The sequence below is a fragment of the Megascapheus bottae genome, chromosome 14 (genome assembly GCF_031878675.1).
Source record: "Megascapheus bottae isolate mThoBot1 chromosome 14, mThoBot2.hap1, whole genome shotgun sequence".
In the NCBI taxonomy this organism is placed as follows: domain Eukaryota; kingdom Metazoa; phylum Chordata; class Mammalia; order Rodentia; family Geomyidae; genus Megascapheus; species Megascapheus bottae.
The window spans coordinates 43,700,386-43,716,006 of record NC_143522.1 but is presented as its reverse complement, the minus strand read 5'-3'; the positions used below and the strand labels follow the sequence as shown (position 1 = coordinate 43,716,006).

Here is a 15,621-nt window from a genome sequence, read left to right as displayed (position 1 = left end):
GGGACAAGTGCATGATACCATACCTCGTTTTCAAGTTTAGATATTGTCTGATTAACATTTTGCCTGGGCTGCCATTAGCCCTAATTCTTTTTTGACTTGTTTTAAACATAAGAATAAAAAGAATCATAGAAAAATAGTTTAGGATTCTTTTTTTTTTTTTTTTTTTTTGCCAGTCTTGGGCTTGAGTTCAGGGCCTGAGCACTGTCCTTGGACTTTCTCAAGGCTAGAGCTCTACCACTTGAGTCTCCACACCATTTCTGGCTTTTTTCTATGTATGTGGTACCAAGGAATCGAACCCGGGTCTTCATGCATGCTAGGCAAGCACTCTACCACTAGGCCAAACTCCCAGCCCAAAGGATTCTTTTTATAATACAATGTTTATAGCGAAAAGGAAATTTTTTTGAGCTTGGAATTGAACTTCATTTCATAAACTTTTCTGTTAAGTATATCATTTTTCAAAATAACTTAGTTTTTAATTCTGTTTTGTTTTGTCTGACAAGTATTTCATAATAGCCACAATTAAACTATTTGTTAAATTTTCAGTAGTACCAACTGAGGCAACAAAATACAATTGGACAAATGTTGCTTTTCTGTTTTTCTAAGTCTTTATAATTTTTTTCTTTGGTCAGTTGTGGGGCTTGAACTCTGGGTCTGGGCACTGTCCCTGAGTCCCTGAGCTCTTCAACTCAAGGCTACCACCCTACCCTTTGAGCCACAGTGCCACATCCAGTTTTTCTAGTGGTTAATTGTAGAGAAGAATCTCATGGACTTTATTTAGTGCCGGGGCTGGCTTTGAACTGCATTTCTCAGATTTCAGCCTCCTGAGTAGCTAGGAATACAGGCGTGAGCCACCGTGCCTGGCTTTACAATTGTTTTCATTGCAGTTATTATTTTTTTTGTCAGTCCTGGACTTTGAACTCAGGGCCTAACCACTGTTCTTTGGTTTTCCTCAAGCGTAGAGCTCTACCACTTGAGTCACAGGACAACTTCTGGCTTTTTCTCTGTATGTGGTACCGAGGAAAAAAACCCAGGTCTTTGTGCATACTAGGCAAACACTCCTACCACTAGGCTAAACTCCTGGCTCTTCACTGTAGTTTCTAACATCTAAATCAATATAATCAATTTCATAATTATGTGTGTGTGTGTGTGTGTGTGTGTGTGTGTGTGCTGATCATGGGTCTTAAACTCAGAGCCTAGGCTCTATCCCTTAAGTTTTTTGCTCAATGCCAGCACCCTGCCACTTCTGGCTTTTTGGTGGTTTATTGAAGATAAAAGTCTCATAGACTTTCCTGACTAGGCTTTGAACTGTGATCCTCAGATCTCAGCTTCCCAGATAGCTAAGATTACAGGCATGAACTGCTAGTGTCCAGCTTTATAATTATTTTTGTTTCAATGATTAACACTTGTTTTTTTAGAACAAAAGCAAAACAACTTCACAGTGTATCTTTTCTTTCTTTCTTTCTTTTTTTTTTTGCCAGTCCGGGCCTTGAGCTCAGGGCCTGAGCACTGTCCTTGGACTTTCTCAAGGCTAGAGCTCTACCACTTGAGCCTCAGCACCACTTCTGGCTTTTTTCTATGTATGTGGTACCAAGGAATCGAACCCGGGTCTTCGTGCATGCTAGGCAAGCACTCAACCATTAGGCCAAACTCCCGGCCCTGTATCTTTTCTTAAAATGTTTAAATTTGCCATGTAGTAGAAGCTTTCCTTTAAATTTATAATCTGAAACTCATAAGAATTGGTGAGAAGTAATCCAATATTTCTTTGTAATTAATGTCTACCTGATTTTTGCATACCTATTTTCTTAGCTCATTAGTCTTCTTTCTCCCAGTTGTATCTGTTATTTCTCTTAGTCTGTACAGGTAGACTTCCCAAAGCAGGAAGCATAAAAATGTTAGGTAACCTTGGCTGTATACCTTTAGAATCAAAACAAAGTAAGCTCTGGGTTTTGTGTGCTACTTCTGTGTCTATAGAGGTCTCAGTTAACCTTGAGCAACTGAGTACATTTCAAAATGATAGCAGCACTCATTTTCCAGAGGCATTGAATAAAAATGTAAAGTGAAATTTCTAAATGAAATAGTAACTTGATATGAAGTCTAAAGGCGCAATCATTGCTTGTCTGGTAACTAGAAGATGAGTTCGTAGTATTACTATGTATCTACTAACTGGATAGTTTTATTAAAGTTTATGCTCAGGCTATTGCCTTTATTAACTAACACAACTGAAACTCTTGGTTTTATTTGAATACACTGAGACAGTGGAAAATAGACAATGGTGACTAAGAACTTAGGAAATTGTAAATATTTGTGAGATTGAAATGAGCTTACTATATTTAGTCTTCATCTGGGTAGAGAGATGACTAAGACTTAGTCCTTTCCTTTGGAAATGATACATCATAAATAGAGAGGATAAAATACATCTACAAGTCATCTTAATAAATAGCAATGAGATAATTGTAATAAGAGAGACACACATAAAGTACCACGGACTTTTAAAAGACAGCCTGTTGGAGTGGAAATCACAGATGGTATTTGGTGACACCTCAAGAAAAGAAGTATTAGAGACATGCAGAGGTGGATGAAGAAAATACTATAAAATATATATAGATGCATCTAGGATTTTCCTAGCAGAGAAGTGCAATAGCTTAAAAGCTATGTACATATGGCCATGTAAGATGAAGCTAAGTGAAATGAACTCCAGGATAGGGAAATGAGATTTATCCATGTGGTGGTTGTTTTTAATGTACCATGGGAAGTTATTTCTTTACTCTTTTTCCCTCCTTATGGTTTATTCCCTGTTGTTGCTCTATCTGACTTTGGTATCTGGTGTATTATTTATACATTTATTTATTTGAATCAGGGAAGGGAAGGGAAAAAAAAGATGATGAGACAAAAGACAAAAGGTGAACCAGTGTAACAGACAATATTCACAAGACAATATGTTGTAAACTAACTTTACAACTTGGGAAGGTATAGGGGGAGAGAAAGTGGGAGAAAAACATGGGAAAGGGTAACAATGTTCAAGAAATAATGTACTCACTATCTTACAAATGTAACTGTAACCCCTGTGTACATCACCCTAATAATAAAATAAGAAAAAATATAGACTATTTGTATATATACATATGTGTATATGAACACACATATACACATGTATATGTGCATGCACATGTACATATATGTACATATGGGTATATAAATGTCCATATGCATACATACACACATACATATATATACATATATACATATGCATACATATATACACATGCACATATGTAGACTAGATGTCCAGTTAAGACAAACATTGTTAAGCTGGAGACAATAACCATATACTGCAGCATGCTATTTAGAAATATATTTAAAATACAAGTTTCAGAAATCTTCAAAGGAAAAAATATGATACATTATACAAATGATAACAGAAAGAAATGTGGGGTAGTTATGTGACTATGACAAAGTAGATTTTGAAACAAGACACTATTCATTTACACTCACATTTCTTTTTCTCATAACCGGACCATCTACTAACTAGATTTTAGCATTAAGACTTTCCAGCCAGGCTGAGGGTTTGGCCTAGTGGTAGAGTACTTGCCTAGCATACACAAAGACCTGGGTTTGATTCTTTGGTACCAATTCCTCGGTACCACATACACAGAAAAAAGGCAGAAGTGGTGCTGTGGCTCAAGAGGTAGAATGTCGGGGTTTTTAGTCCTCCGTCCCTCCCGACCTGCAAGAGGGATAGAGAGAACATCCCCAAACCAGGAAATGAGCACTGGGCCACGATGTAGGCCTCCTTTTCTACAGCATAGGTTTCCATTTCCCTGATGTGATGTGCCCCATAGTAGAGTACTAACCTTGAGAAAGCCCAACAACAGTGCCCAGGCCCTGAGTTCAAGCACCAGGACAGGCAAGAATAACAACAACAACAACAAGACTTTCCAGCCTTCATTTTTACTCCTCCTTACTATCACTTCTTGTCTGGGAAACCATAGTAGTCTTCTAATATTTGGGATTTACACCTTTTGTTCTTGTCCCAATATAAATTCTTCCTCATATGTAATCCAATGTGTTAGGACACATTGCTACTCCGCTAAGAAAAAGAGGCTTCTCAACATAATTATGGCAAAATGAAAACTCCTGAGTATTTTATGAAGACTGGAACTGATTTGGATCTCATTTTTCAGCTCTCCACTTTGCCTGTTTTTTTTTTAATTTTATTTTTTTTCTGGTTTGTTTTTGATATATACTGGTCATCTTTTTGTTGCTTGAGCCTGCTGGAGACACAGGTATTTCTCCCTCTGCTTAGAATTCATCTGTATTTATATGTTTACATGTATTACTTCCAGTCTTTGTACCAATGTCAACTTTTCAAAGGACCCTTCTTTGATTATCTAAACTGCCTTGCCCTATATGATATAGCCAAACCCTTTATATTAGATCCCTTAATTAGATTAGATAGCCCTTTACTGTTTTTTATGTCTTTTTTTTTTTGGTTGTGGGACTTGAACTCTGGGCCTGGGCTTTGTCCCTGAGCTTTTTAGCTTATGACTACCACTCTACCCCTTGAGCCATAGTGCCACTTCTGACTTTCAGGTGGTTAATTGGAGATAAGAGACTTACAGACTTTAGTGCCCGGGCTGGCTTTGAACTGTGATCCTCAAGTCTCAACCTCCTGAATAGCTAGGATTACAGGCCTGAGCCACTGCCTCCAGCTTGTTTTTTTTATGTCTTAACATTATACATTAAACAGGTTTTTAAATTGCCTATACATTTTGCATGTACATTTAAAAGATAAAGATTTTTATAAAGGGCTTAACTACATCCAGTGACTAAAATAATGATAACATGGAAGGTGTTTAAATATATGTGTAATGGATGGATGAATGAGTATATGTGTTGTTAATGTCAATTACCCAAGTGTATAAATATTCACTTTTTGGTTATGGCTGTATTTGTACTTTTAATTCTGATTCTCTATTCCTGATTTCTTTTCTGAGTGTCAGTTCCCTCTTGTAGCTTTTAAAACAAATGCTACTTCCCCAGCTGTTATTGTTTCCTCAAATTCTGCTAAATTAAGTTGAACAACAAAAAGTTCCATCTTAAAGAAAATGAAAACCTTACCAAATTCATAATTATTTTCCTAGCTTTATTTTTTGTTATGTTGCTAGCCATTCATTTGCTCTATCTAGAAATCTGCATTGTCTTTATCCCTTTCTTCTCTCCCTCTATCTCATGATGCACATGCATGATTTTCTTCCAAATTGTATTTATTTTGTTAGTGAGGAATCCTTTGGGTTGTGGTTGTTGTTTTTGACCTTTTGGACTTTTCTTCAGGTTCTAGTCCTCTCTGACCTTTAGTATACTCTTCACCTTTGTGTTCTCTTACATTTCCTTTTTGTATAAAGTCCAGATTATAAACACATCTCTAACACCATCAGAGACCCATTCTCTCTGTTGCACCATTTAAAAAAATTGTAGTTTATTGTCAGGATAATGGACAGAGGGGTGTTGCACCATTTTTAGAAAGTGGTTTTTATTATGCTCTTGTGGTTCATAATTGCCACTGGTACTCTACTGGTCTTGGTTTTTTGTCAAGAAGTGGTAAAGATCAAGAGTATCAGCCAGCCTCATTTTGAGAATTGTCTTAAGAATCTCAACCCAGTGACTTCTCCTAACCTTGTCTGGCCATCCTGAGTTGTTTACTAGCTGGAAAAAAAAAACAACAAACCTTTTTGAGGGGCATTTGTTTTTTAGCAAAGTTTGGTTAGTAAACAAAGAGAATGTATATTTAGTTGGAAGCCAGAAGTATCTGCCATACCTGTGACAGTGTTGAGATATTTTGATGTTAGGGAACTTCCTGCTCACTGTTTTGTGCTTTCTGGCTGACTTTTTTTTTTCTTTTATTTATTTACTTTTTGTGTGTGTGCTGGGAGTTGAAACATGGTCACATTTGTGCCGAACATTCACTGAGCTCTACCCTAAATAACTTGTTCCGTCTCCTTCAGCCTGATTCCTGGCATTTCTGCCAACTTTTATGTATTACCTTAAATATATCCTTCCTATTCTATCTGGTTACCTCTTTATTTGCAAGACTGAATTAAATGTAAACTCGTAGGTATCATTAAATTATCAGTGCGTGGCACTGAAGCAGTTCCTTTCTTTGGGCTTTTGCATGCATTTGAGTTAGTGAACAGTGAGAATATATACATCGCACAAAAAGTAAAATTCAAAATTTGGCCTGAAAACAGAGTGTAATGTTGAATTCTTCTTATTTTCCTAACCAAGAAACTTGATCTTTTGGTATATACTTACATATTCAGTGTAATCTTTTATAGGTTAATTGTGTCATAGAAGAGACATCAAAATATTGCGGAAATGAAAAGGATTTGATGAAAGCGTATTTATTCAGGTAAATTTTTCTTAGTGATACATAAAGCTAAAATGGCTAAAATATTCTATATGTAAAATATCATTGAGCAAGAAAAAAGTTATATATAATGAAGATTATAGGAAGCTTAGCAAAAAGTCCAAGTGTTAGATTTGTTACCTTACTTCTGAATTTTAACTTTCTTATTTTAAAAAAATGCAAAGAGTAATACCACACAAGGTTGTTTTGTATATTATATAAGAAGTTTGCATAAATTCCTACTTCAGATGTCTTGCCAGTAAGTTCTTAGCAAATTTAACGTTCTTTGTAGCTGCATCAGTTGCATATTTAGGAGTACTTTTTTTTTTTTTTTTGACGCATCCACTTGGGTCTAGATTCTCCTGTACTTGGGTCTGCTAATCTTTCTGAGGTGTCTCATATTCTTCATGTGACCCCTTAAGATTTGGCCCAGGAAAAGTGGAAATATCGTGTTAGTTTAGGAAATTCCTCCTAAGGACACTCTCTTCCTGCTTATCTCCTTCATACTCCAACTTGGGAATCTGTGTTTGTGATGGGAAGCTTGTTAGGAAGACTTTATTACAGCTCATTTTTTTTTTCAAATATTTTTTCAGGTTTAGGGCCTATGCCTTTTTAAAAAGCATAGTTATTATTGGATATATATCTATCTATACATATAGATATATAATGAATATTTGAATACTATGTGCTAGTACTCTGGTAGGTATATGGGCACATGGGTAAAACACTTTAATATCAAAGAACTTACAACCTACTGACAAAGAATCTGAATTCTAAGGAGACATTTTACTAAAGTATTTGTCAACTTTTTATAGGGGCAACATACTGCTCAGAGAATTTCCTACTGACACCTTGTTTGATGTGAATGCTATTGTCGCCCATGTTCTCTTGTAAGTATCTATACTTACAAGGCTACTCATTCACTTATGTGCTATTGATTTATTTTAGGCAATCAGAACTAATTAACATATTTTAGGGCTTGGATTTTATATATTTATAAATACATAAGTAAATTTATAAATAAATAAATAAATAAATATATTTTGCCGGTTGTGGGGTTTGAACTCTGGGTTTGGGTGCTTTCCCAGACCTCTTCAGCTCAAGGCTAGCACTCTACCTCTTGAGTCACAGCACCACTTCCAGTTTTCTGGTAGTTAATTGGAGATAAGAGTCTCACGTTCTTGAGTGCCCCGGCTGGCTTTGAACCACAGTCCTCAGATCTCAGCTAGGATTACAGACGTGAGTCACTAGCATCTGGCTTGATTTTATATTTATAGATATCAATTTTACACAAATCAATTTACACAGATTTTGAGTTTATCTTCCCATGCTGAGAATCTAAAATTTCTTTAATTACAAAGGATACATGAATATGTAGATTCTCCCATATAAGAGTAGGGGATGGCTCAAAAAGACTACATGTTCATATAGTTGCTTTTGATTCTGTCAATAGAGTGAGGATTTATCAGATGTCTTAGTCAGTTGATGCTGACATTACAAAATACCATTGACTGGGTATGTACTAAACAACACAGATTTATTTTTTAGAGCTTTGGAGACCGGGAAGCCCAAGGTCAAGGTGATGATGAATTTGGTGTCAAATGAGGCCTGCTTCATTGGTGGCCATCTTCTTCCTCAGTCCCCCAAGACAAAAAAAAAATTCAGAATATCTGAAGTCTCTTTCATGAGGATGCTAGTCTCATCCATATGGATTTTTCCTCCATATGACCTAATCACTTTCAAAGGTTCCATCTTCTAATGCTGTACTAATGCTGACTTACAGAAGTCAGATCCCACAAATAGACTGTTTACTATGTTCTGGCTATGTGCCAGATACTTGTCTGGCAATGAGGATATATGACAGACTAAGATATAGGTTGAGAAATTTAATGTTTTGAAGAGGTCTAGTGTTTCATTACGAAGATAAAACATAGGAAGTGGTGCTATGGCTCAAGTGGTAGAGCGTTAGTCTTGAGCTAAAGAGTTCAGGGACAGCACCCAGGCTCAGAGTTCAAACCTCACAATGGACAAAAAACCTTTTGTTTCTTTGTTTTAACTTTTTTTAATAGTAGAAGTATGGGGCCGGAAGTTTGGCCTAGTGGTAGAGTGTTTGCCTAGCATGCATGAAGACATGGGTTCAATTCCTAGGTACCACATATATAGAAAAAAAGCCAGAAGTGGTGCTGAGGCTCAAGTGGTAGAGCTCTAGCCTTGAGAAAGTCCAAGGACAGTGCTCAGACCCTGAGCTCAAACCCAGGACTGGCAAAAAAAAAAATAGTAGAAGTATGTATTCAGAAAGACAAATGGATCCACAGAGAACTTGTCTAGAAAGGGAGTACTTATTAAGATAGCCAACTGAAGAAGGTGATAATTGACATAAGTGTTAAAGGATAACTGCTGTGTGAAGGAGAAATTGTGTGACAGGGAAATGGGAAGTGGAGTCCAGGCTCCTGTAGAAACCATGGCGTGGCCATTATATAATCTAGGGGAGATAGGGACGGCCAAGAGGGGATTTCAATCCAGTTCAAATGAACTGGATTTGGCAATAGGTAATTTGCTGAGATTACAGGCACTGTTTTACCACACCTGGTAAAATATTCATCTCCACGTTTGCTGACATACTTTTTATTGGGAAATTATGATAAGAGTTACATATCTTAGATTCAAATTCTTTATAGTTCTGTTAACTGGCATTAATAGGTATATCATCAGACTATGACCTTTTATACAAAGTGTTTCCACCAGAGTATAAATTAGTACATGGCTTTTGTTAGGTGTTTAGAATTTGGAAACTTCATTTTTCAGTTTCTAAATTTAAGAGGATTATAAATCCTCTTTTAGATGGCCATCAGATTGTTTTTGGTGCTAAGTATTCTTAAGTTAATTAGTAGGCGGCTATACAGTGTATGACAGAAAGACTAAGACTGATGTTTGTGAACCTCATTATTACTTTTTAGATTTCAGAGGTGGCTTCTACCTGCTTTTAATTTTTTATTTATAAAATGCTTAATAAAAGACTTCAGCACATTTCCTTTTTTATATACATTGTCCCAATCATAATATAGTTTAGTGGAAAGTAATACCCCTCCCCACTCTCTTGGATATTTTGATATGGCAAATTAGTAGATAAGATTTTGTTCATTTTTAAGCATTTTGAATAATGACAAGTATGTAATTATAAATGACTTCTTTGTAAAGACTGAACAACCAACTACTATAAAAATAAGAATAAACACTTTGTTTCCTATCTTCTGCTCAATCCTTGGCTATATATTTTACTAACCTATTGGTTATGATAGATGAGTGTCAGAACAAGAATGCCAGGGGAAATAAAGACCTTTGTAGGGCAGAAAGTACTTGCTAACCAGAGCAGCCCCAGGGTGTTTAAACCCATTAATAGAGCAAGAAAACGAGACCTTTTTTTGGAGGGGAGCGTAGGATAAAGGAGCACAGCCTTGCAGATTGGATCTTTAAGATCCCTAGATATCTTCATATTTTGGAAATCAGCCGCCTTTTAAGGAATATATTAAAGATAGGAGACCATTGGGAAAATCACAATGATGATTAGAATATGAACATCTTTAGCTTTGATCATTATTATCTCATGACTATTTAATGAGTTTCAAGATGTAAGGCAAGGTAAACTGTCTAAACCCGATGACTTTATCTTTAAAATAGGTTAATGATAGTACTGATCTCAGATGTTTGCCATGAAAATTATAGAAGGCAGTTGCACTGCTGAGGATTTTTAGCTATAAGCCCTAGAATCTGAATCTGACTGGTCTAAGCAGGAGGATTTAGAAATGGTTGTAGGAAATTTCGTAACTAGAGTGTCTAGAAAACTAGACTCAAGGGATGTACAGCTCTGAATTTTAGTCATAATTGTAAGTCACAGCCAACCTAGGGAGGACTGCCACAGTACTGCAGGTCACCGGGAGGCCACAGCTTGCATTCTCTACACAGGCCATGTTAGCTCTGTTGTTGTGGCTACCTTTGAGGTTGGACCTGACTGCCACTGCTTCTCACAATTACTCTGTACTGTTCCTGGTTCTTTATATCACTTGCTCCAGACTTAGAATTGAGGCAAGTCATTCCTGATCATTTAACTAGAGAAAAAACTAGCCTGAGGATATGATTCAAGTGGTAGAGTGCCTAGGAAGAATGAGGCTCTGAGTTTAAACTCAGGTCTAGAGTTTAAACTGTAGTCCCTCCTCCGAATACATGTATTAAAGAATTAAGTGGAGTGAGTTATTGGGATAAGAAGATTTATATAGAAGCAGACAAAAAGGGGATGATTTTAGATGAAGAAATATGATCAGTTCATTGGATTTGTACACTGAAGAGAATTTAGAGAAACTCTGATAAGGGGAAAGATCACTAGAATTGGGGATGATAATGCTATTTCTGGTGACTTAAGTCAATAAACATGACTTCAGTGTTTTAAACTTCCATTATTTCAAACAGCCAACAGGAATAAACAATTCCTGCTTGCCTTATCTTTTGTTCATTCAATGTATTTGATTACCTACTATATTTTAGGCTCTATTTTAAATTATTACAGATTTAATGGTAAACAATACAGGGTCCTTGTTTTAAGGAGATGGCAGTTTAGTGAGCAAGTCAGGGATAAGCCAGTAAGTGCATTTACAGATAATTACAGTTTATAGTAAGTGAATTAGTGAAAAGAGAGAAAATACTATAGGCTCACTTATGCAGGAGTCACAGGGAATGCTTCTGTGAAGCGATGATGTTTAAGATAAAGACCAGCTATATAACATAAAATTTTAAAAAAGAAATAAACCAACAACAAGAAAAATACCAGCTGTATGAGAGAGAACGAATGGAATAGCTTCTAGCAGAGACCTGTGTGTTCAAAGACCATGAGATGTATCGTTAGTGTTGTAGGCAAGAAAAATAGGAGGGAAAAATGAGGCTGGAAAGATAGATGATGTCTAGATCACATGGTGCATTAGGTACCGTGGAAAGTACCCTACTATATTGAGATATAAAGGGCTCATACATGTTAAAGGCTGAGAGAACTATCTGTACAGAAGTACTTATCTAGTCTAGGATGGATTACAACTTAAATCTGCTGAGGTGATGGTAACAGAGAATGAGCACCATTTCTCATAAGTGCTTTGGCTCATGTCCTCAGGGACAGACTGATGGCCTGATTTTAGTCCAGTGTTACTAAAATGCTTCACTTCCTACCACTGATAATTTGTTGAAGGGAGTTATATTGCATTTTTGCCAGTCCTGGGGCTTGAACTCATAGCCTGGGCACTGTCCTTGAACTTCTTTTGCTCAAGGCTAGCATTCTACCACGTGAGCCACAGCACCATTTCTGGCTTTTTCTGTTTATGTGGTACTGAGAAATAGAACCCAGGGCTTTATGCCTGCTAGGCAAGCACTCTACCACTAAGCCACATTCTTAGCCCTCCCGCACTTTTTTGATTAAGCTCTTTAACCAAAATGTATATTTATTAACTAAGTCATGTCATTGAGATGACATTAACACATATTTTCTAATAATTTCATCTACATTTCTCTTAGTGCTCTTCTTTTTAATGAAGTTAAATATATTACCACCCCAGAAGACCTTCAGAACATAGAAAATACTCTGAAAGGAAATGGAAACATGGTTTTCTCATATGTAAAAGCCATTGGAACACCAGGTAATACATTGGTTTTTTTGTAGACTTTGCTGTGCGTGAGTACCTGTGCATGTTGAAATGCTTCAAACAGTAATGTCGTAATTTAAATATTACCTTATTTTACATAATAAACCATCCTTACTATTATACTACCTTTCTTTAAACTGGCAGACAAATGTAGTAGAACTCTGGACCCATATTGCCTAGGTTAAACGCCTGTTCCCAGGACAAGTTACTCAGAAGTGACTTGAGATTTGTTATGTATTTGCAACCCTACAATAAATTATCCAAGGTACAATTGGAAGGTATCATAAGCATGGTATTAACAAGCCACATGCTTGCTAGAAAATGTTTGCTCTGAAGGATTTTGAGAGGATAGAAAAGCCTGCATCCAAATTAGTGCTTTCTTCTTCCCTCACATTTTCATCATTAAAATCTCATCAGATTTTCTTCTCACGTTGGCATTTTTATTGCCTGTAAGTAGGAATGACTTTCATTAACTTTGCTGACAGAGATGTTTTGCTATAAGCTCACCTTCGGTGCTGCTTTATTATGAGGTTAGTCCCCTTTTATAATCCATCCTTTAAATGCTTCTGGGATACCATTGAGGGGGTATTTGTGGTTTGTTCTGGGGGTAAGGAGGCCGGGAAGAGCAGGTGTGTCTGGAAATAGCCTCTCTCTGCCCTGATTTCACAGTTACTTGCCAACTAGTCAAAACTGATCTTTAGAAAGGATGGGTTTGGGGATGCAGAGTATTTTGGTCTTCTCAGCCTCACTTCTTCTGAAACATCCTCAGGGGGAGCCTCTTGTGCACTTTCATCTATTTCACTTTCTGCCAAGGCAGCATCTATTTCCTTTGGGAAAAGAACTCTGGCAGATGAGCAGGCATTGGATCCTGCCTGACACCAGAGTGATGGCTACAGGAGCCATCTGGATAATAGATGATTCTGGAAGGGCACACATGCTTGTTATTAGACACGTTCTTCTGGTGCATAACTGATGAGCATCATGCTGACAGAGAAGCATGCACAAAGATCTCCTGAGCTCCAGAGATCCATTTTAAGTTTCTGAAGCAGCAAATATGGAGTGAAGCCCCAGAAATCTTTAAAGTAGCACCAGGTGATTTCTATATTGAGGTAAGTTTGGGAAACATTAAGTGCAACTGTTTCTCAAGACTTACAAAGCTGCAATTCTACTTATGGAAAAGCAGCTATTGAGAGTTCGACCCAGAGCAAAACATGCTTCACGCTCTTCTGAGCAATCAATCAGCAGGGAATTTTCTATTCTTTCTGTATCCTGTCCAAATTTACCCAGCAGCCTTTCTAACTCTTACAGGCCACACAGCAGGGGTGGGGGGTGGGGAAGTTATTAATGGGGTGATGTCTGAAGTAAAGGAACCAGGCCTTGCAAAAGGTAAAATGTTCATTATCCTTCATTTCAAATAAATGCCCTGTCTTAGTGACGTAGGCACACAGTAACCTTTAGTGTTAAAAAAGCTTACATATACAGGAACACTTCCAGAATTTTGAGTGGGGCTTCTTAGGCTTCAAGTTCCATCAGCTTCTTTTCCTCCATGAGAGAGAGTATTGCTACTTTTTCCATGAAGATAGGGTTTTGGGGCTAGGGATATAGGTCACTGGAGCACATATCTAGTATGTGTGAGGCCTTAGTTTCGGTTCCCACCACAGTGGGAAGGGAATGTATTGCTGAAGATGGAGTTTTAAGGACAGAGTAGGAGATTACGTTAAGTAATGCTCATAAGAACTGCTGATTGGCTACAGTACCTAGCAATCTGAAGGCTTCTGGTGACTTTGAGAAATGTAGCTTCTATAGAGTGACAGAAGTACCTGATAAGACAGGTGTAAGGTAGAATAGTAGGAAGTAATGAGAGGCAGTAATAGAAAAGAGCTGGCTGAGAAATTTTGTTATTAAGGGAGAGGAAAATAAATGGACCACTGGCTAGAAGTGGGATCAAGAGACACTCTTCCCCACTTTTGGTGGTATTGGTACCAGGCGATATACCACTTGAGCCATGCCTTCAACTCTTTTTGATTTAATTATTTTTCAGATAAGCTTTTGCATTTTTTTCAGGCTGGCCTAGACTTTGTCTCTTTTGTGTGTGTGTGTATGTGCCAGTACTCAGAGCCTAAAGATCTCATTCACAGCTGGCACTCTAACACTTGAGCTATATCTCCAGTTCTGGCTTTTTGCTGGTTAATTAAAGATAAAGAATATTAGATTTTTCTGCCTGTGCCAGATCGTAGCCTCCTGAGTAGCTAGGATTATAGGCATTAGCCACTGGTTCTTGGTTGTGTCCTATTTGTCTTCCACATATTTGGGATGACAGATATATACCACTATTCACAGGTTGAAATGATGTCCTGCTAACTTTTTGTCTGAGCTGGTCTCTAATTCAGTCTCCCACCATACCTACCAAGAGAAGGATGTTTTAAGAACCTCCTGTGTATATTGAAAAGTGATCTAGTAGAATAGAGGCAGTTCATCCTGTAGGAAAAAGTGGGGGAACTGCTAGACTAAGGTCTTTGAGTAGGCAAGAGGAGCTTCATGTTTCTGTAATGGGAACACAGAACATTCCTCCACACTAACTGTGTAGATGTCAATTCAGGCATATGACTTGGGAAGGTCGTAGAGATTTTTTATCTTCAGTGAAATAAAGTCATATATTAAAATAGAAATGAGGTCTCAGTTTGCAAAACTAAGATAAAATAGGCTTATAAATTACAAAAAAGGTTCCTAGGCAGAATCATAGTTAATATTAGTTATTTAAAGTGGTACCAATGGTTAGTAGGTTTCCTTTTCCTTTTTTCCCCCTGTAGTCAAGTTGATTTCTGATGGGATAGGTACAAAATAGGTAGAGTGTTAGACTTAACCCAGATTGCATTTTAGTCAAATAGACAGGAATGGTTATAAAATGGTTATAAAGTTGAAGGTTGATTAGAAGAGAAACCAGAATGTCCTGGATATGGAAAGAATCCACAAGACTTGGAATGAGAGCATAGCAGTAAGTGGTTGAAGCAGGATTGAAGAGATTGGAGAAGGCCAAGAACTGAGGCTAAGCCTGGTGCGATGGCTCAGTCCTGTAATCCTAGCTATTCAGGAGGCTGAGACTGAGAATAATGGTTCAAAACCTGCCTGGGCTCTAAAAGTCCGTGAGACTCATCTCCAATTAACCACCAGAAAACTGGAAGTGGTGCTGTGGCTCAAGGAGTACGGCAGTAGCTTGAGCTGAATTACTCAGGGACAGTGCCCAGGCTCAGAGTTCAAGTCCCACAACTGACAGAAAAAAAGAGAGAGGTTAATATTTTTGAACAAATCATCTGTGCGGTAAAATCACTGAGGATGACAACAGTAGGGATATTGGAGAGCATGAATGTGTGACAGAAGCCAAATTCCTCATGGATTGAGGAGGGCTGACTCCTGTGTTGGTAAGGTGGTGCTAACAGGTGGGGTCCTAAGTGGAATCTTCTGATGATCAGCTCTTGAAATGTAGGAGATTAAGTAGGGGAGGACATGATAACTCTCTGGAAAGGGTAGTTAGGAGGG

General features: G+C 37.5%; 1 protein-coding gene across 1 annotated transcript in view; it reads left to right on the top strand.

The window, feature by feature from the left end:
* The window catches only part of Txndc16 (thioredoxin domain containing 16), a 63,695-nt gene that overhangs the window by 10,483 nt on the left and 37,591 nt on the right, over nucleotides 1-15,621 (top strand). The window contains exons 5-7 of the mRNA XM_090345095.1: nucleotides 6,333-6,406; nucleotides 7,219-7,293; nucleotides 11,957-12,078. Of these exons, the coding sequence (XP_090201221.1) occupies nucleotides 6,333-6,406; nucleotides 7,219-7,293; nucleotides 11,957-12,078 (271 nt within the window). The remainder of the gene's footprint in view (nucleotides 1-6,332; nucleotides 6,407-7,218; nucleotides 7,294-11,956; nucleotides 12,079-15,621) is intronic.